The sequence below is a fragment of the Arvicanthis niloticus genome, chromosome 5 (assembly GCF_011762505.2).
Source record: "Arvicanthis niloticus isolate mArvNil1 chromosome 5, mArvNil1.pat.X, whole genome shotgun sequence".
Classification (NCBI taxonomy): Eukaryota; Metazoa; Chordata; class Mammalia; order Rodentia; family Muridae; genus Arvicanthis; species Arvicanthis niloticus.
The window spans coordinates 6,771,942-6,794,274 of record NC_047662.1 but is presented as its reverse complement, the minus strand read 5'-3'; the positions used below and the strand labels follow the sequence as shown (position 1 = coordinate 6,794,274).

Genomic DNA, 22,333 nt, shown 5'->3' with positions numbered 1-22,333 from the left:
GATCCTGGGAACCTACAAGAGCAACCAGTGAGTGCTCTTAACTGCTGAGCCGCCTCACAGGAGGGCAGGGCCTGCTGCCTCTCTGTAGAGTGGGCTTCCAAAGGCTTATGGCTTTTCTTGTGAAAAGTGACAGTCTGATGAGTCACTTTCATTTAAAACCAGGAGTATTTGCTACAGGACACGCACACACCAGTTCTGCCAGGAACTTCTGCTCCCTTTCTGAGGCTTGGTGGATTGGGGAATGAAGGATGTCGTTACACGTGGGTGGTATGGATGTAGCCCCTGGGCTGCATTACCAGGGTATATGCCTCGTTCTGAGTATATATACCTATACTTGTTGGCAGTGGGGACGGTTCCTTGGAAGCTTCATTCCAGTCCCCATAGTTTCCAGTCTTGTTTCTGACCACTTTCCTGAACTTGGTTTTCTTTGGAATCCCTGGCTGTAAACCCCACTTACACACCCATTTCCGCTATAGCATGAGCTAGCTCCTTGGAGCATACACTGTCTGATTTTCCCTCACCTGAGGCACAGCCAGCACGGCCTGTGCCGGCCTTGTGACCCCTCTTCAGTGTTCCTCTTGATACCATTTCCCCAGTTAATGGAACAAACACCTGCAGATCCTGAGGTCATCTCTGTTGTCAGCAGCTGGGAGGAAGGAAGTGAAGTCCACAGCAGCTCTTGAAGGGGAGGGTTTCTTCTTCCTTGGATTCTGTTCTGTTCTGAGGTAGCTGGAGACGAGGAAAGGAAAGGTTGCTGATTGTGGCACAGCAGAAGCTGTTACCCAGAGGCCTTCCGCAGAGTTACTAGGCACACTGTAACTTGACAGATACCCACGTCTTTGCACACATTCCCACATTCCTGTGCTGAGATTAGAATGGAAAGGGGCAGTGACCCCACAGTTTTCTTCAGAGTGGTCTCTAGGAGCTCTGCCCAGGAGGCCACTCCTGGAGCTCTAAGCTCACTCAGTATAACAATCCGATCCAAAGCTGAGCAAAGAAATGGGATTGCTCGCAGGCTGAGCCTACTACCTCTGGGGACATAAGTGAGATAAATGAGCCCTCATACCGTAGGCCAGCCTATTGATTTACTGATCTGGTCCTCCATGGTAGAAGACTTGAGCCTCTCAAACTCCACGAAATGGCTGGGGAGGCTAAGGCAGAAAACCTGTGGAGAGAGACGATTTTATTTATTTATTTTTATTAATATCTGTACATAATTGTATGTCTATGTACCATGTGCATGCCTGGTGCCACAGAGGCCAGAAGAGGGCATCAGATCCCCTAACTTGGAGTTAGAGGTGGAGGTGAGGCGCCATGTGAGTTCTGGGAATTGAACTCAGATTTTTTGGAAGATCAGCCAGTACACTTAGCCACTGAGCCAGGAAATGATTTCTGAGGTACTACCTGGGATGCTCTGGGAGACCCTGCCAGGCCTGCTTTAGAGATGGGTTTGGCCCATGATAGTGAAGGGCACTGAGCAGGTCTGCGGCTCAGTGCAGAGGTTCATGAAGAAACTGGAATGGCTTTGCCCTTGTCTCAGCTTCCTCCTTCTCCTAGAAAACACTTTTAAGTTTCTCAGTTTAATTAGAATTGCATACTGTGGTCACAAGGAGTTGACACTTCTGTGGGGTGGAGTGATGGCGCCCCCGTGGGTTCAAATTTCCACTCTGGCCTCCTCCTGTGGAGGAGACCCAAGCTCTGTGAGCTTCCTGACTAGGCTTCTTCCTTAAGATCAGTGGGCCTGCCGGGCAGTGGTGATGCACACCTTTAATCCCAGCACTTGGGAGGCAGAGGCAGGCGGATTTCTGAGTTCGAGGCCAGCCTGGTCTACAGAGTGAGTTCCAGGACAGCCAGGGCTACACAGAGAAACCCTGTCTCCAAAAGGAAAAAAAAAAACAAAAAAAAACAGTGGGCCTGAAACTGGCCCTTCCAGCCTAAAACTGACAGACAAGAAAGTAAAATACAGCAGTTTCCTTCAGGGTAGGGGCCTAGGACAGCTGTGGGGTTATAAGTCACAGAAGAAAGGGGCTTATGTTGTCCACTCTTGGGGCAGAGGCTTTCTTCTGATGTCCTTGCTTAGGATAGGTCCTGCCAGAACCCAGCCCTGGTAGAAGACCTTCTGGATTGGATTCGAGAGGTCCTAGTACTCTCAAGAGCTGAGGAACTCACTTATGAATAGACCAAGTCCCCAGACTGCATTACCCACCCCTGTGGGATTTGACAGAGGCTGATGGTCCTGGGACAGATTAGATTAGAGGAAGATCCGAAGCCGGATCCTGTAGGCGAGTTGGTTCCTGACTTAAGACCTGTCTTAGACCATGGCTTGGCCAGGTTTCAGTGTGCCAGCTGTTCTCTGGAAAGGGATAAAAAGGAACTATGTCTTTCTACCCTTCATGGCAGTCTGCTCCTGCACAGAAATGAAGCCTCTCTGGGTTTTGGTCAGAATTATGGAGCCTAAAAACACAGATGCTTCCTCAGCTCAGTGTCTCTTGCTGTGTGCTCTGTCGCCTGCTGACACACCGAGGCTGCTGCTTGCTGTGAACAGTGCCATACGCTCACTAAAGTCTGCAAAAGACAGCCAGCATGCCCAAGGGGACAGACAGTTCAACCAGTTGGGCCAACCAGAATTAAGCAGATATCTAATTATAGAACTATATCTATACACACATATGCGTGCGCGCGCGCACACACACACACATATCCAGGTTCCTATCAGCCTTCAATGTTTGAGAATTATCTGAATTAAAGTGTCAAGTAGAAAGAGAAGCCATTGTGATGTCCTGTGTCTGTAGTCCCAGCTATTCAGAAGGCTGAGGCAGGAGAGTCATCTGAGTTTAGGTTTAAGGCCAGCCTAGGTGACATAGCAAGCTCTGGACCCACAAATAAATAAAAAGAATGAATTTAAAAAATTGTAGTTGGTACCTATCATCCCAGAACTTGGGAGGCAGAGGGACCATCAGTTTGATTCCAGGGTGGGCTTCCTAGCAAGATTCTGTTTAATTGGGAAAAAAAAAAATAGGGGCCAGTGAGATGGCCCAGTAGGTATAAACCTGTGGACCAAAGTTCATTCCTGGAACCCACATAAAAGTAAGAGAAAACTATTCTACAAAGTTGTCCTCTGACCTCCACACAGGTATGTTTTATCCATATATCACACACACATTAATAAGTTAATTCACTGGGTGTAGTAGTGCATGCTTTTAATCTCAGTACTCAGGAGGCAGAGGAAGGTGGGTCTTTGAGTTTGAGCATCTATAGAGTAAGTTTCAGGACAGCCAGGGCTACACAGCAAAACACTGTCTTGAACCCCCAAAGTTAAGTCATTACATTTTGTTTTGTTTTAATTTAAATAATTAAAAATTAAAGAGGCTCCCAGCACTTGGGAGGCAGAGGCAGACGGATTTCTGAGTTTGAGGCCAGCCTGGTCTACAGAGTGAGCTCCAGGACAGCCAGGGCTACACAGAGAAACCCTGTCTCGAAAAACCAAAATAAATAAATAAATAGGCATTGTTGTAGATTAGGCTCTTGCCCTGGATGCTCACAGCCTCAGCTGTCAGCTATGTAATAAGTTCAAGGCCAACTTAGGCTAGCTGAGATCATGTCTATAAAATAAACAAAATCTGTCAGGCAGAGGCAATTGAATATCTGAGTTTAAGGCTAGCCTGGTCTACACGGTGAGCTCCAGGCAGGTAGAGCTACATAGTGAGACCCTGTCTTTAAAAAAAGAGGGCAGGGAATGAAGAGAAGGCTCTTTGGGTTAAGAGCACTGGCTACCCTTCTGGAGGACCCAGGTCAATTTCCAGCACCCACGTGGTAGCTCACATCTGTCTATAACACCGCCTCTATGGGACTTGATGCCCTTTTCTGGTCTTATCTGGCACCATACATGCATATGGCACACAAATATCCACGCAGGCAAAACACCCATGCACATAAGAATCTTAAGAGAGAGAGGAAACCCAGGAAGGTAAAGGTTTTCTGTTATGAGGAATATTATATTTAATGAGAGGTATGGGTCTGTTACAATGCATTTCTGAGAACAGGGCTGTACAGGGCTGTGGCATATCCCTTCACCACCTTCTGCTTGCCCTCAGTCACACTCTGAAAGCCACAACCTGTGTGAAAAGAGGTACAGGCAGATGTGTAGACAAACACTATGACACATGACATAGCAGCAGCAGTCAGTAGGGTTGGGTGTCAGGAGTTGGGGAATGGGAGGAAGAATGTTTCAGCCTGAGGAAACAGCAGATGCAAAGGCCCAGAGGTATGTAGAGCAGGGCGTGGCTGACGAGAGTGATGTGGCCATCCAACAGCTTTTCTTGGCCTTGATTCCTGGCTCTGATGGCAGTACAGTTGTGCCTAGTATCCTTAGAGCCATCTGTGGGCACTAAAATTCGCAGATGCTCAGTCCCTTGGGTAAAACGACATGGTGTTTCCTATCATGTGTGTACATCTTCCAATGGTTTTGAGACGGAGTCTTATAGCTCTCTCTGGCTGGCCTCAAACTCCCTAAGTACCTGACAAGGATCGTGAACTATCTCACACATGTGGAGGGCAGAGAGAGGACAGCTTGCAGGTGTTGGTTCTCTGCTCCCACTGTTGGGTGGGCTCTGGCAGTGGAGCTCCAGTCTTTGGGCAAGGGCCCTTCTCCACTCAGCCTCTCGCTGGCCTTCATTCTGTACTAAACCATCACTCTTAGCACCTAACACCATGAGATGTCAGTGTAAACGGTGGCTCTGGTTGTTTCAGATCTAATGACATGAAGGAGGTATCTGTCCATGTTCAGTAAAGAACTGGTACTTTTCCTCCAAACATTCTTAACTCTAGTTGATTGAATCTGGACCATGTGGACACAAAGGGCTAACATAGCAAACTACAAGTTAAAATGATCAAAAATACCTTCCATCAGCTGAATGTGGTGGGACATGCCTTTAATCACAGCATTTAAGAGGCAGAAGCAGCCTGGTATACAGAGAGTTCCAGGATAGTCAGTGTTACACAGAAAACCCCTGTCTCAAAAAACAGACAAACACCTTTAATCCCAGCACTTGGGAGGCAGAGGCAGGCAGATTTCTGAGCTCGAGGCCAGCCTGGTCTACAGAGTAAGTTCCAGGACAGCCAAGGCTATACAGAGAATATCTTGAAAAACAACAACAACAACAACAAAAAAAAAAACCCAGACAAACAAACAAACTCTTCCATGGGCTGTCTCAGCAGTTAAGAGTGATAGCTGCTAGTGCAGAGGACCTACATTTGGTTCTGAGCATTCAGGTCAGGTGGCTCAAAACTACCTCTACCTCCAGCTTTGGTATCTGATACTCTCTTCTGGCCCCTGCCAGCATCTGCATGCATGTGCGTGCACATAGACCCACAGACACAGCCATAAAAGTAAAAATAAGCCTTTTTTTTTTTTTTTTTTTTTTTTTTTTTTTTTTTTTTTTAATGTTGGGGTGGAGAAGTGGCTCAGTGGTTAAGAGTCTGTGCTGCTTTTGCAGAGGCCCTGAGTTCAGTTCCCAGCACCCACATCATGTGGGCCACAACCACCTGAAGCTCCAGCTCCCAGGGGACCTGAAGCCTCTGTCCTCCTTGGGCACTGCACTCACATGCACATACCCACACACAACATCCACAAATAAATACAATTAAGAATTTTGAAAAAAACAAAATGTTTCTAGCTAGGAACAATGGTATACACCTTTCATCCCAGCATTCAGGGGATAGAGCAGCCAGAAATACATAGTGAGATCCTATCTATAAACAAACAGACAAACAGACAAACAAAGTCTTATAGAGGCTGGATCTTGCAGTTCAGAGGTAGAGAGTACCTGTCTTGCATGTGTTCCTTGCCTGTTCCAGGGCAAGAAACAAAATACCTGTAGACATTCCCAAATGTCTCCTGGGAAGTGAAATTGCAGGCAGTGAGATCCACACTGCAGAAGGAGCATAGAATGGTGACCACCTCTTTCTCTGCTGTGGACGGAAGGAAAGGGACCCTTCCTGCCTCCTTAGTAGCCTGCTGGTCCTGGGAAAGCTGTCTCCAGGTGGGTCCTGGAACCCTTTTGTTTTGCGTGTTGGTGGTCTTTAGGCCTTGCTCTGAGTCAGGGTCACTACACAGAAAGGAAGAGTCAGGTCTCCTGGGCTCTTAGGGAGTTCACACCCCGCCCCCTGTTGTGAAGGTGGAGGCTTTACTAGTAATTATATTGATGCTCCTCCTGTGGACAGATGGAGGTCCTGGATTAGATTTCAGTACTGTCAGAACCTCACCAAGAGACCTTGAGAGTGCTGTGCACTTCAGATTCATCTGAAGGACTGGTGCAGCCATGAATGGGACAGGCAGGCAGTTTGTGGTAGGCAGGGTAAATCTGTGGAGTCACTCCTGAACCAGAGACCTGTGGCCGGAGAGACTGGTTCACCATACGTGGGCCTCACAGCTATCTCCTACTTGAAGAAGTCTCATACACTGAGACTAAGGTAGGGCAGTTAGGCCTACTGTGTGCCTACCTAGTGCCTGGAGACCTCCTATTGCCTGGAGAACTACTGTGTGCCTGAAAAAGTTGAGTTCCAAGTATTTTGTTTTTTTTTTTAATGCTTCCTTTCTTTGTTCTAATTTTTGTTTTCAAAGGTATGAACAATTTGTAATGTATACCCTTTGTTAGACTCACCAATTTTTCTGTATTAAAAAAAATGTTGTTATTTGTGTTTGTGAAAGCAATGGCCATGTGCAGGATGTGGCACACGTGTTGAGGTCAGAGGACAGCATAACAGTAGTTGTGTTTTTTCCCACTGCGGGTTCTATGGCTCGCACTTAGGTGGTCAGGCTCATGTGGCAAGGCCCTCGACTTGCTCCTCACCAGTCCAGTTCACCACTTTGCTGTATACACCTTCATGTTGTCTGTCAGCACACATCCATGAGTTCACAGAACACATGACCACTGTGTGTGCACACGTGCGCGCATGCCTTTATGCATGTCCCTGACTGTGTTCATGTCCCAGAGGCCACTGAGTGCTGTATTCTGCTTTCAGTTTTATCCCCTTTAGACGAGGGCTCTCATCATACCTGAAGCTCACTGTTTTGGCTAAACTGGCTGCTCACTGCTCTTTCTGTCCCGTCTGCAGTTGCTGGGGTTAGAGACGTGGGTCTCTCTCTCTCTCTCTCTCTCTCTCTCTCTCTCTCTCTCTCTCTCTTCCTCCCTCCCTCCCTCCCTCCCTCCTTCCCTCCCTTTATTCCTCCCTCCCTCCTAACCTAGGTGCTCAGGATTCCAACTCAGGAGCTCAGGTCCTCCTGCTTGGGCAGCAAGAACTCCTAACCCCCATCAGAATCAAGTGCAGAATCAAGAGTCAAGAACCCCATGGTGACTCCAGTTCCAGGGGATCTGAGCTCCTGTTCTGGCTGCCGAGAGGACTGCATGCACAGTTGTAGCTGCAGGGAAAACATCAGACATATAGAAATACAGAACACACAGCAAAAACACCACCACAGGGTATTTCCTGATGTCACCACAGTGTCCTCATTACACTCAACATGTGTGACATGGACACAGATTCTTGTGTGTTACATTATTTTCAGTTGCCCAATAATATTCTTTATAGCTTCTACCCTCTGTTCATAGGATGCCGCCCAAAGCAGGAACTGAAATCCAGGCTCTGCCTTGGAGTCCTTCATGGCCTAGGGCAGGTTGCTTAGCTTCCCTGAGCCTCAGCTGCCTCATCTATTAAATAGGAATAATTCCTACCTTGCAGGCTCGTGAAGTCTAAATTTAAATAAGACGGTGCATAGAACATGGCTGAGTTCATGCTCGGCACTTGGGAAATGCCACAGCAGCAACCGTAATTATCATTGTTCTGTTGTATGGCCTGGCTTCACACGCAGCAAGGAACCAGGGCAAATTTAAATTTGGGTTAGTATCCTCAGGACAAATTCCTAATCCCAAACTCACCCCCCCAAGAATGGCACTGCACCCTGCAACTGCATGACTGGCCTGAGCAGTCATCAGGGGCCAGCTATTGCAGGCTAATTACCGAGAATGGAACAGGTGGATTTTTCTGTGTGCCACATGTTTACTATGTCACTGGAGGACCTGAGGTGCCACCCTATGTGGGATTCCCCAGAAGCTGGAATTCAGGCCTACCTCCCTCTCCTGGCCCAGAGCACTTTTTTTTTGTTTGTTTGTTTGTTTTTGTTTTTCGAGACAGAGTTTCTCTGTGTAGCCCTGGCTGTCCTGGAACTCACTCTGTAGACCAGGCTGGCCTCGAATTCAGAAATCTGCCTGCCTCTGCCTCCCAAGTGCTGGGGTTAAAGGCGTGTGCCACCACCGCCCGGCACTTTTGACATATTCTTAACACATGGCACATGGCATGGTGACCAGTCTTGAATCACACTGCTGGTTAGTGACAGCTGGGTAGGAACAGAAGCCAGCTCCTGGATTACAAAAGTATCCAGTGCTGCCCAGGACCTGGGCACCATGAGCCTCAGTTTCTTTCTTTGTAGTCTGGAACTGTTGGCCTGATTTTTAAATGGATAGCTGGCTGGGAAGACCTGGGTCGTTCTGGCCTTCTGATGCGTTCACTTAAGTCACAAAGTTCCCTCTCCTCGGAAGGTCCTGAGCCCTGTGGACAGGAGGGATAATTAGTGGCCATGGCCGTTGAAGAACTAAAAGCCTCAGAAGTAGGAGATTCTCTTTTCATCTCCTTTGAAGGAATGTGAGGACTTGGGTGGAAAGTTCCCCAGGGTTCCTTGGTATTTCAGTGCTTTGATATCTGGAGGAAGAAGAGAGCAATTAGTTGCTATAAATGGCCTCTTCCTATAGGACTGCTCTGATGGTGGGTTGGAGTGTCAGGCAGGATGCTAGCACTTCTATCCCAGCCATCCTCCAGATGTAGGGACCAACACAGCACACTCAGAGTGGTGTCTGACTCGGGGAGACTGTTGAAGTCCCACTGTGTGGGGCTGGGAAGATGGTGCAGTGGGTAGAAGGAGTTGCTATATAGACAAGAGGACTTGAGTTCAAATTCCCAGCTATGTTAAAAAAGAAAAAAGGGAATGGCCACATGTCTTTGTAACCATCGTGGGATGGGGCAGACAGATAGGCAGATCCTAAGAAACTGTCAGCCCGCCAGAGGCTGGCCAGATGGTGAGCTTCGGGTTCTGGGCAAGACCTTATCTCAAAGATGTGAGGCTGAGAGTGATAGAGGGAGATACACTACTCCTGCCTCTGACGTCCACATGCATGCTCAAGTACGTGCGCTCACACACACTCCCCCAACCCCTCTGTGTGTGTGTGTGCGTGTGTGGATCCCTTTGTAGAATTGTGCCTTCCTCAGCCTTGGCAGCTTTGTCTATAGAAGGCAGGTAGGGAGATATTCCCAGGCTGCTTTGGTCCTTCCTGCATCTGGCTTTGAACCCATTGCCTTGGGCTCGGCAGGGTTGAGCGGGGTTGAGAACTTGGAGGTCACTCACTACTGGGTGGGATACAAAGACTGACAAGCTCTAGTGCTCTGGAATGATGGCCACTGGTCCCTCAGAAGGCCATACTTCTGGTACCTGTTATCCAGGTGATGAGGTTGTTGGGAGAAGCCAGGGAAGCTGTGTTCTTTTGTTCTTGGAAGAGGTGTGTAGGCAGACAGACTGCTGCCAGGCTAGTCAGTGTGTAAGCCTTGGTCACGCCTCCTGTATGTGTGACATGTCTATACCAGAGGACAGCTGCAGATGTCAGCTACGTACACGATGGACACAGTTGGAGCACACAGGAGGCCAAGGGACCTGGCCTTGCTATCTGAGGTGTTTGGTGGGTGGGAGGTCATCTGTCACAGTGAGTCATTCTGGTCCCATGTTTCTAGACAGAGTGACTAGCCCAGAGGAGGAGTTGTCTGTTGTGTGGAGCAGGCAGACCTGCCTCAGCCGGAAATGAGAGGCTTGGTGCACACTCAGCACCCTGTTGTGGAGGTGTTAGAGCAGGCTCCCTGGGCTTGCCTGACACACAGGTATTTCTGGACTGTGATAGAGCCACGGCCACAGGCTTTGTGCCGGCGGTTCTGCTCCCTCAGCGTGGGGGCGTGCGCACAGTCCCACTGCAGCAGGCACTGGGGCCTTCAGGCTCCTCCCATGACCGTGTTCTGTGTTTCCACAGGGCGGCACCTCCTATTTCTTCTCAGCCGCAGCCCTCCCCTTAGAGTTGAGCATCTGTTTGCCTGAAGTTAATTTCCAGAAGCAGGTAAGGACTTGAGGGGAAGGCTCTGTTCTGTGGCCTTGGGACCGTGCTATAGTGGAGGGAGGGGGCAGAAGCTTGAGACCAGACCCAAGGGGTGAGCGCCACGGTCAGTCACCCATCTGACTGCCTTTGCCACGTTCCCCATGTGATGCTTGCTTCTTCCAGTGTGGGGCCTCTTTTTCTTTCTTGTTTGTTTGTTTAACTTGTACTGCTGGGACTTGCACTCAGGACCTGTGCATATAACAAACACACTGTACCACTAAGCTGTCCACCTGATGTGTAGTTCTTACAATGTCACAGCGTTGCTGGGTTTTCAGGCTAAGATTTGAGCAGATATTTTATTGTTGTGTATGATAGTGGCAGAGCCACAATGCATGTGTGAAGTTGGTTCTCTCTGTCCACCTCTGTGTGAGTTCTAAGGACCAAACTCAATTCACCAGACTTGGGCAGCAAGTGCCTTTACCTGCTGAGCGATCTGGATTGCCCTGGGTTAGTATTTTCTGTTAACTCTATGAGTTATACAGTGGTTTATTTTGTTGTTGTTTTGCTTTTTTTTTTTTTTTTTTTGTCTGCTATAAAACTTGTGTAAACGTATATACTTAAAAGTTTCAGAGATGTTTTTGTGGTGCATTGCAGATGGAGCTCAGGGCCTTGCGCAAGCTAGGCAGATGCGTTACCACTGAGCCACATCCCCAATTTTCATGCCCTTGTGTGTCTGTCTTTGTCTGGTGTCTGTTTGTGTCTGTGTGTGTCTTGTCTGCGTGTGTCTGTGGGGTGTGTCTTTGTGGGGGTGTGTCTGTATGTCTGTCTGTGTGTATGTTGACTGTTTGTGTTTTAGAAACAGGGTTTGCTGTATCCTGGCCTGGCCTCAAACTCACTATGTAGTTGCGGATGACCTTAGAAGTCCTGCTGCCTCAGCATCTATCTCCCGAGTGATGGGATTGTAGCCATGTACCACTGTGCCTAGCTCCTTTTAAAAAAGTTGTCAGATGCTTTAAAAGTTACACTTGAACCAGGCATGGTGGCACAGGCCTTTAATCCCAGCACTTGGGAGGCAGAGGCAGGTGGATTTCTGTGAGTTTGAAGATACCCTGGTCTGCATAGTGAGTTTCAGGACAGCCAGGGCCATATAGAGAGACCTGGTCTCCAAAAACAAAAAATTAAAAAAAATATTTTTGACACAGATTCTCATTTTATAGTCTAGGTTGAATCAAAACCCGCCACATAGTCCAGGGTAGCCTCAAGTTAGAGGAAAACCTCCATGCCTGGCTTTCATGGTATGTGTTTTGTTTGGGTTTTTAGCAGAGTATATATGTCAGTCCGTGGTTGGCCTGGAACTCAATGTGTGGATCAGGCTGTTTCAGACTTGTGGTATCCCCCTGCCTCTACTTCCCAAGTGCTGGGATTACAGGTGAGAGCCATCACACTTGGCTTTCTAGTGTGGTTTACCATGAAAGGCAATTAAGTGGTACACCCCAGAGGATGCAACCCTTATGACCTGAAGGGCCAGCCTGTGCTCTGCCTCAGCTTAAGGCTTCTTTTTTATATTTTTCTAAGCAGATGCAAGACCCCCATTGTTATAAACTAAACTTTTTAAAATAAATGCGAGTGTGTGAACAACTTCAGCGTCAGGTTTCTGAATAACAGTGAGCACAAGTGGCCTGGGTCCAGGGCTACTCAAGCAGGTCAAAGGGAGGCCGGCCTGTCAGCTCCTCATCAGCTGATAGAGACCCATGGGGCAGCACTGGCCTCTCCTCCTGCACTGCCTCCTAATTCTTCCAAAGTGCCATCGCTTGGTCCATGTAGGTCTGTGTAGCAGGGTGGGAATACAACATCCGTGTCCTTGATGTCTCCCACATGGTGCCCGTGTCAGCTCGTGATCTCACAGTTCTCTTTCCTGTGTGGATCCTGCACAGCGATTGGGAGCCTCTTTTCCTTGTCCTTTCCTGACCAGCCTTGCTTCCTGCAGCAGAGGGGCAGACTTAGAACGACCAACTGCATGTGTGTGCACTGCCTGTCTGTGTCTGGATCCCTGGTGTTTCTATGTTCTCTGTCAGATGGAATTTTCTGGCGTGGCACAACTTTATACATACCATGTGGTTTATCACTACATAATAGGAAACCACAGGCCCCGCCCCTCCCGGTCATTAGTGGAGTTGACAACTGCCTGCTGTTTCTTTCCACTTTCCCTTGTCTGTTTCTCTTCTGACTCCTGAGAAATGTTCTTAGTGGAAAGGAAGCACCGACCTGTTTGTAGGAGTGAGGTGTGTGTAGGGATAGCTGAAGCCATTACTGAGATGCGTTGTTTCTTTTGGTTCTGAGCTAGGATGAATAATTAGTATCTAAATTAATTGCAGTTTGAGCTTATGTGATTTAGGCATATTTTAATGGAGACCAGTTTTTAATCCCTACAGGGGAAACTAGGAATCCTCCAGTGACATTAATGTACTCCTTGACAGAACCATGATCAAAATTTAATAACATATTCGCTTCAGTAAGAACAAACCCAAACATGCTATGATATGCTTGTGGCACATCTGTCTGAGGTAATTAAGATTAATTTTCTGCACATTGACACCCTTACTGTGAATTAGGACAGTCTTCCATCAGTTATGACGCTTTCTAGAGCATTTGGCCTGGAACGTGAAGGGCAGGGACCTGTGCTCCACTTTTTATCCCAGAGCCAGCCCTGGGCGTTCCTTCCCATCATGCAGCAAGGCAGGGGCAGCAAAGCAGGGCTGTAACAACACCAGCGGAAACTTGCCACCAAGTCTTTGAGAGTTCAATCCTTAGGAGAGAACTGACCCTGAAAATAGTCTTCTCTGCCTTCACATGTGCACTGCGGTGAGCACACAAACACACAAAGAAAGAAATACGTGTAAACAGAATGCTAGATGACAAGAATTTTTAGAAAAGCTAAGTCAGGATTCTTCTGAAGTTTAGGAGACAGTGTTGTAGCAGGCAGTGTGTTGAAGTAAGATGACCATGGAGCCCTGCAGCTCTGTAAGCCCTGAGAGCTCACAGCCGGGCTGCAGCGCAAGCAGGATGGAAGGTTACAGCTGAGGGACAGAGTGCTGTAACGTACACCCTGTGTAAAATGACTGCACAGTGCTGAACGATGGTGTGTCTCCAGCCAGCACTGACATGACAGCCTGCCGTCCTACAGGGGCAGCCTTCTGAAGGTCCTGGGGCCACAGTACTAACCAGACCACTGACCTACAGGGGCAGCCTTCTGAAGGTCCTGGGGCCACAGTACTAACCAGACCACTGACCTACAGGGGCAGCCTTCTGAAGGTCCTGGGGCCACAGTACTAACCAGACCACTGACCTACAGGGGCAGCTCCCTAAGTGAATAGCTAGGAGTTCCTTGGGACCCACTATGATTAGAGTGTGCTATGTGACAGCTTCCCTTGGGAATGGATGCCCTGAAAGCTCCAATGTTTTTGTGTATGGTGGCACCTAGTGGCTGTTCTTGGCATGTCAATGAATCTTAGGGGCCGACCCACTAAGAACTAGCCTTTGAGCACAGGACACGGTTGGAAGATTTTGCTCATGGGAGCTCTGATTCCCAGTTTGAAGGCTTCATGGAACACTTCCAGTGTTTTCTGGAGATCACAGTGGCTCAAGCCACACTAAGTACTTTGAGAAGGAGAGTCCTTTGGAAAAGTTAAATTTGGTTGTTGGACTCTAGGTTAATACTGTTTGTTTGTTTGCTTGCTTGCTTGCTTCCTTGCTTGCTTGCTTGCTTGTTTGAGACAGGATTCCTTTGTAACCCTCACTGTCTTAGAAGTCTCTTTTAAACCAGGTAGCTTTGAAACCACAGAGATCCACCCGCCTCTGCCTCCCAAGTGCTGGGATCCAAGGCAAGCACCACTGTGCCTGGCTTGCTTAATGTAATCTCTTAATATAATGACACTGGTTCCAAATTGGTATGAATACAGTAGAGACAGGAGATCTGAGACACTGAAGACTGCTTCCCTGTCCCATTCAGCCATGTGGGCACTACTTACTAAGTGCCCGCTGGGTGCCAGGCTCTAGGAAAATCAGGGCAAGTAGATCAAACACAGCCTGGCCTTCCAGCAGAAACTGAAAGAGACAACAAGCAGACATTCCAACAAGACACTCAGAAAACTAGAACAGTGAGATGGGGCTGTGAGACAAGAGGTGAGGGCACAGGACTGGATCCCCTGGAAAGGTACTGTGAGGCTGAGGTGAAGCCGGTTCTGGGCCCAGGGAGTGGATACCCAGTGCAGACCCTGACCAGCAGAAGAGTAGGCGGAGCTAGGTTGCAGAGGGAACGGGGCTGATCACACTGGGCCTCACAGTCAATTGCAGACTAGGAAATGTATTTTCAGATAGGACCAGGCCAGGGGTGGTGTCGTCTTTCCTGACCTATGTTCTAGACTATGATAGCCACTCAGTAGGGGAAAAACAGCAGAGGATGTGAGGGGGCTGTGAGGCCAAGGCCATCGGTAGTCCAGATAGAGGCATCAGGGAGGCATAGGCCACAGCGTCCATTCTCAAGGTTCAGGCAGGAGTCACCATGAGGCCATGTGCGGTCCATCCCCAGAGCAGCAGTGCCAGTGCTGGAACTAGAGTGAGATCAGGTGAAATGAAAGAGACATACCCAGAACATTCTGCTGAGGTCTGCAGCAGGGAGGCCATCCACAGGCTGTGGTGTGCCCTGGACACGAGGCTTGAGGCCGCTGTGCCTTTTCCCAGGCCCTAGTAGTTACTTTGCCCTTTTCTGAGCCCAGACTGAGTTGGAAGGGAGTCGACCTCAGATGAGAGGAGTGTGGGTTCCTGGGCTCCAAGGGTGGATACAAAGACTCTAGCAGGACTCCTGTGCTGTGTCGAGTAGTCAAGCATGATGTCACCCCCATCTGGACAGGTTTTCAACCTGTTGTGTGGGCTCTCAGGGCGAGGGCCCCATTAGGCTTTGAGAAGCTGACGAGTAGATACTTGGGAGCTGTTGCCTAGGCATTGATTCATTCCCGGGTACGCCCTTGGCATGGAGTATTGCCTTGTCATGGAGTATTGCCTTGTCCAGCATATCCCTGTCTGGGACTCACAGGCCGCTGAGAGTGGATGGCGTGAGGACCGTCCTTAGCCTGTCAGTCCCATGCTCCCTTGTTCCCCGAGTGCAGCTCCTTGGTAGCAGGGCTGCCGAGGCTCCACCCCACCAGCTGCTGCGTTATTTCTGACTTGTCCAAGAGTTCAAGTGTGTAACCCAAACCCCTAGATCCTGCCTCCTCTCCCCCAGCTCCTTCTGGAGGAGGAGGCTCTGGGCTGCTCTCTCGGGCTGGCTGTAGCTCAGTCCAGAGACACCTGGACACAGCCGCTGGCCTTCACAGCTATTTTCAGGCGCTCTCCTCTAACAGGTGGGATGGGTGTGTGAGGGTGGCTATGGCAGCCCTTCCAGTGCCCTGGGCAGGCACCCTGGAGAGGGACTCCTTGGTATCTTGCCCAGGAGCTCGACGCTTGAGTTCAGTAGGGGCTTTGCACAGGGTGTTGTCACTGGTCTCTGGGATTCTTGAGCCACAGGCCCCATAGCCACCTCTGATCAGGTCCCCTTACTTGTGCTTGCTCCTTGCATTGAAAACCTAGACCTCTCGGAGCTTCATTTCTCATTTGTCCTGTGGCTCTTAATAGAAACCTTGGCTGTCCCCTGCAGCCTCTGCTCTGGAATAAGAGCTCCTCAGCCATACTGCCTGGCCTCACGTCACAAGGCATCGAAGACCCACCACCTCCTCTACAACCTCTCCGTTGCTGTCAGAAATGAGGTCCCTACTGGGGAGGGATTATTTGAGAAAGGGGTGCATCACTTACAGGGGTCAATATTAGAGTGTATCTCATCCTGACATTCTCCCCATAACGTTTCCCGTCTCCTTGCAGGTGTCCCCAGAACTGGGCCAGGGGGATGAACCGCGAGGGAGCACCCGGGAAGAGTCCGGAGGAGATGTACATTCAGCAGAAGGTCCGCGTGCTGCTCATGCTGAGGAAGATGGGGTCAAATGTGAGTGCCTGTGGGCTGCAGGGTACCTGCTGCCCTGAAGGTGGGAGGGGCCGGTGCAGCCGGAACTGGGAGCGGGCTGTGTGCCTGTGGATTATGTCTGTTGTCAGGCCAGGCTCCCCAAGCACAGAGCCCGCATGTTCACTTTAGGGAGCATTGCTGAGATTATCTTTCCACTCCATTTTTATTTTGAGCTAGAGATGGTGAAGACTTTAACCCTCCGTTCTGATCCTCAGTGACCTCAGAGGCTTCTCTTCTGGGGGCAGATACGGGCAGCTGGGCAGGGTGGCCGCTAAAGAGAGCAGTAGTGGCAAGCATGGGGACGTTTTTTGAAAGAGAAATGGAGAGACCTGAGATTGCTGATTGGCCATCGGTGTGTGGCCAGGGTCTGAGCTTTCACACCTGCTCTATGCCAGAGTAGACACTGATCCAAAGTGAGCAGCGAGGCCTGTGAACTTCAGGGACCTGGGTTTCAGGACTGGAGCAGGATATGACTGCTGGGACACTAACGAGGCAGACACCAGAAACAGAGGGGAGGTGCAGGGCCTTCAGGGATAGGTCCAAGGTGCTGGGGGCAGCAGGTATGAGGCCTTTGGGGACAGGTCCAAGGTACTGGGGGCAGCAGGTATGAGGCCTTTGGGGACAGGTCCAAGGTGCTGGGGGCAGCAGGTGTGGGGCCTTTGGGGACAGGTCCAAGGTGCTGGGGGCAGCAGGTGTGGGGCCTTCGGGGACAGGTCCAAGGTGCTGGGGGCAGCAGGTGCGGGGCCTTTGGGGACAGGTCTACACTCATCTCACCACAGCGCTGTCACTCTGCAGCTGACCGCCAGTGAGGAAGAGTTCCTGCGCACCTATGCTGGGGTCGTCAGCAGCCAGCTCAGCCAGCTGCCACAGCACTCCATCGACCAGGGTGAGCCCCCCCTGAGCACTGAGCAGTGGTTCTCTACAAAGCTGAATGGGTGATCGGGAGTTCAGGGAAGGGAGAGCAGACTGTAGTTCCCTCCCATCCACAGGCTCCTATCAGGTCCCAGTGGTGGGGATCCAACAAGGCAGGTGGTGGATCTCTTTCTAGGCCTGGAGGAAGGAGGAGGTAGACATGTCTGGGAGCCTTGTGCAACCACAGAGGGTCTGATTATTGCATCCCTTAACCTAAAGTCTGACCCTAACCACTCAGCACCTTGTTTAGGGACCATGAAACTGCTCAGTGTGTTCTGAGAGCACTGTCCCTGTTGAGTACAAGTATGCAGTGACTGGCGGGTCTGCCACCAGCAGGAAGAGGTGGCTCAGAGGGCCTGATATCTCCACATGCAAAAGGTCCTCACGGTCAGAAGTTCCACTCCAGTGTTTATTGTCCAACAGGGGCTGTACCAGGGATCAGTACACAGCATTGGCCCTTGTCAGCTGTCGCTTGTATTACTCCCAGTTAGCAGGTGGTGTTTGGGAAGCAGGAAGTTATTGCCCTTGACCATACATAGGTGCCTAGGAGCTGAACTGCTCCTCACTGACAAGGCTGCTGGGCTGCTAGCTCCATGGCCTTTTGCTGCTCATGGAGCCTCCTCCCCTCTGAGAGCTCCACCTGACGCTGGCTCAGTGTTCTGAGCAGCATCTCCTCATGTTCCTTTTCTGTTCATCTTTCACTCTTGGTTGGGATTTGGTGGGGGCTATACAGTATTTTAGCGAGCGGGGCAGTGTGGGCCACACCTTTAATCCCAGCACTCAGGAGGCCAGCCTGTTTTACAGATCAAGTACCAGGAGAGCCAGGACTACACAGAGAAACACTGTCTCAAAAAAAAAAAAAAAAAAAAAAAAAAAAAAAAAAAAAAAAACCCGACCAAAAAACAAGTACTTTAGTGGCCCAAAGCGTGTGTTCAGGCAGGAGCAGCCACCAGAGCAGAGCAGAGCAGGTATTTGTTGTTGAGGCTGCTGGGGAGGAGAGCAGGTCCGGCACACTGTGCTGCCACCTCGCTTATCTTTCATGTTGTGGGCTCAGCCCTAGATACAGGGGCTGCTTTTCTGGCACTAGTGCTTGCCCCAGCCAGCTCGGAAGAAGTCTTCCAGGGAACCTCTGAGAACTCAGCAATTTGGGACTGTGCACGTATCATACAAAACCATGCCCAGGCGTGCCTGTTCAAGTGTGCTCCACAGCAGAGTGTGTTTGCAGTCAGCCCTGCCTTCCCTCTGGCTCTTGAAGGAGTCCTTTTCTTCTTAATGGCTGGTCTGGGTTTTCCCACCTACCTAGCTCCTAAGCCAGGTCCACCTGAACGCTTCAGACTTCTGAGTTAGTTCCAGGGACGTTTTTGTGCTCCTACATGTTCCTGAGTCATTGAGTTTCTGAGTCTCTGTGCAGATGTCCCTAGTGGATTCCTTAACAGGAAAGGAAAAGAAGCTGGGGCCATGGCAGAATAGGCCACACCCACACATGTCCCTTTGTCTTGAATGGATATAGAAGAGCTGAAGGGATACATACTGGGCTGTTAATAGGGAATAAATGGTTTATGTGGTGTCGGGGGTCAGTCCTGGAGCCTCATGTATGCCAGCCTGTGCTCTACCGGGCTGCACCCCTTGAAAGAACACAGAGACTGGGAACAGGTTTTCATAATGGACTTTTACTTTCCAAGTTAGTGAGTTTTGTAAAATATTTTTTGTGTGTTGTTCAAGTATTCTTTCGTAAGAAGTGAAAAATCTTCACTGGGTCCAACCCAGGGTCCTGAACATGCTAGGTAGCCGTGCTAGTATTCAGTGCTAGTATTCAGGTATAGCCCAGGGCCCTGGACATGCTAGGTAGGTAGCCACGCTAGTATTCAGTTATAGCCCCCTGCCTTTAAGAAGTTATGTGTTGGCTCAGCAGTTAAGAGCAAGTACTGTTTTTTTGTGGATGGCCAGAGTTCAATTCCCAGCACACCCATATCAGACAATTCACAACTACCTGTAACCCCAGTGCAATCTAGTGTCTCTGGCCGCCATAGGAACCTGCACTCACATGCACAGACACACACACATACTTAACTAAAAAATAATAATAAAATAATTTTTTAAAAAAGTTACTGTTTATTATCTATTTACAATAAAAAATAATGAAAGTTATTATTTAGCTGGACATGCTGGTGCACACTTATAAATCCTAGTAATAGTTCAAGGCCAGCCTGAGATACATGAAACTCTATGTTATATAAAGCACACACACACACACACACACACACACCAACACATGTATGAAAACTTACTTTGCAGAACCAACAACTGAGAATACAAACACAGTCTACTGTGCTGTTTAAGAAGGTCGAGGTAAAGGTTGAGAATCTAGCTCGGTAGAGTGCTTGCCTAGTGTCCATGAAAACTTGGGTTTAGTCCCCGGCACCAAATGGAACCCAGATCCCAGCACTTGGGAGGCAGAGGCAGGAGGATCGATTAAGTCATTCTTGACTACTTAGTGAGTTGGAGGTTGGCCTGGGCTATGTGAGATTCTGTCTCAGAAAGAGGAGGTGACCACGGTGACCCCACTGTGCTGTGGCTCCTGCTGATGTAGCCAGAGGCAGCTGTGGGCAGGTAGGTGTGGCTGTCAGAGACACTCTGGAATCTGGGGCCTCTTGGGTGTGAGGTATCCGTAGACACTTTCTTTGCCGTGGCATGCGTTTTCTGGATTGGGGGAGACTCATATCTGACGAAGGGTGGGGAACATTTGTGCTGCTGATGCCCTGTACCTCTGGAAGTCACACAGACCCAGAGTAAATTCTACTTCAGGAGGCTGGAGGACTCCAAGGACTGTGAATCGGGGCCAGGAGGCACCCAGTGTGGAAGATCTGCTCAAACTTTCTCTTATTTCCTCTGTGTTACAAATAAACCCATGTACAAACACATATTAATAGAACCCCAGGCTAGTGTCTAGTTTAGGCCACAAGCTTATGTCTCTGTCCATGCTGTGAGGCTGAGTGGCACTGCCTAGCCAACCTCAGCTCATGCACCAAATGTCTGCCTAGGTGGCCAAGGGGTCTTACACATCTGACCACTAGGTGGCTCTGTCTCTCAGCAGATGACAAGGCTCCACACTAGGGTTCACAGACCCAGACAAGATTTCTGGCATCTTCCTTTGGAACGTCCCTCTCAACAGAGATCGTGAGGCAGAAGCAGCCACAGGACAGTACTCAATCTCATACACTCTTGCCGTCTGGGGCTGGAGGGGTCTGGTACCTGAGTATTCCTCTACCCACAACAACCCAGCTGTGCTTAAAGACAGCAGGTTGGAAAAGATGCTGGGGCAGAAGTCTGCATTGTAATGTTGACCACGTGGTTCCCACAGGGGCCCAGTGGACTCCCAGAACTGAACAGTGGTCCCTTCAGCCTGCCCGATCTCTAGTAAGCAGAGATCACTATGACCACCTCCTTCCTCCTCTTCATTCTTAGTGTTCCCCTCCCTCCTCCCGTCCTCTCCATTATATTGGTGCCTCTAGATTCAGTCCTTTCCCTTACCCCTCCCTCTTTCCCTACTTCGTGTGATTTCTATAGACTTCAGGTCAGCACCTTCCAAACATACCCTCACCCAGAGCTCACTCCCGACCCCCAGAGCTTTCAACTGTCTGTGTTGACACAGCCTGCCCTGCGTGCTCAGCAGGTCTGTTCTTTACCTGTGTGCTCTCTTGGTCAGGGAGTAGTTCACAGCCCAGGCTCATGGGCAGTACTACCATCACTTCTGCAGCCTCGGACCTTCCTGCCTTAGCGAGCCCCAACCAGCTTCCTCCTCTTAGGCTCTTGGATTTTTGTTGTTGTTATTTTGTTTTTTAAGATTAATTTATTTTTATCTGTGTGTGTACCTGGATATATATGGATACCATATGCATGTAGTCCCCACAGAGACCAGGGCATTGGATCCCCTGGAACTGGAGTTACAGATGACTGTGAGCCACTGTGTGTGCTGGGGTCTGAATGCAGGTTCTCCGAAGGAGCAGCCAGTGCTCTTAACCTCTGAGCAGGCTCTCCAGCCCCAGTGTCTCTGGCCTTCGTGTTTGTGACAGGGTCTCATATGGAGTCTACTGGTCTTGGATTTGCGCTATAGCTGAGGATGATCTTAACGTTTACATGTCTCCCATTTGTTTATATGTGTGTATTAACATGCCTGCCGTGACCCATATATACATGGGAGTCAGAGGGCAATTTGCAGGAGTTAATTTTCTCCTTCCATTATGAGGGATCCAGAGATTAGCAAGCTTGGCAGCAGATGCCTTTACCTGCTGAGCCATTATGCCCACCCCATCTTGAACTTTGATCCTCTTCAGTGCTGGGATTATTGGCACGCATCGCCATGCAGTGTTGAGAATCACACTCAGAGATTTGTGCGTGCCAGACAGTCACTCTACCAATTGAGCCTCTCCAGTTAGCTCAATTATTCTTTAAGTTAAACTACAGCTTAGTTTATTTTTGTGTGTGAGTGTTTTCCCTGTATGTATGTAAGTGTACCTGGTACCAGCAGAGGCTAGAATACACCAGATGCTATGGAACTGGAGTTATGTGTGCATGCTTGGTTGTAAGCTGCCATTTGGGTGTTGGGAGTTACATCCAGGGGGCCTCTACAAGAGCAGCAAGTGCTCTTAACCACTGAGCCATTTCTTCAGCCCCCTTTTAATTCAATTTTTACAGAGAGGTCCTAACTGGCATCTTTTTGTTTGGTTGTTTTGTTGTTGTTGTTGTTGTTTGGTTGGTTGTTTTAAGACAGGGTTCCTCTGTGTAGTTCTGGCTGTTCTAGAACTCACTCTGTAGACCAGGCTGGCCTTGAACTCAGAGATCTGCCTCCTGAGTGCTGGGATTAAAGGTATACACCACCACGCCCCAGCTTTTAAACTGGCATCTTGATTGATGTTAGTCCCCTGGTCCACTCTCCACTCTCATAGCCAGAGTGACTTTTGAATACTCAGAAGTCGGCACTGAAGAGTTACAATCTCTCAATGGCTCCCTGCCACCCTGCACCATGCCCTCTTTCATACCCTCGTAGGCACAGAAACTGACTTCATCCACACCCCTCCTGCTTCTGCATGGTCAGGCTCCAGGACTCATCCTTCAGCCTCCTGCAGCCCAAGCCAGGCCCTCTGCTGACCAGATACTGAGGTCTTTGAGCTCGGGACTG

At 49.4% G+C, this 22,333-nt stretch overlaps 1 protein-coding gene across 2 annotated transcripts in view; it reads left to right on the top strand.

The window, feature by feature from the left end:
- Ctnnbip1 (catenin beta interacting protein 1) overlaps positions 1–22,333 on the top strand; it is a 47,372-nt gene that overhangs the window by 9,480 nt on the left and 15,559 nt on the right. Inside the window, exons 2-4 of one of the 2 annotated variants that reach the window (XM_034503960.2) lie at positions 10,128–10,211; positions 16,104–16,224; positions 17,038–17,128. In XM_034503960.2, the coding sequence (XP_034359851.1) occupies positions 16,129–16,224; positions 17,038–17,128 (187 nt within the window). In that variant the 5' untranslated portion in view covers positions 10,128–10,211; positions 16,104–16,128. The remainder of the gene's footprint in view (positions 1–10,127; positions 10,212–16,103; positions 16,225–17,037; positions 17,129–22,333) is intronic. The other variant, XM_034503961.2, reaches the window with a different exon arrangement.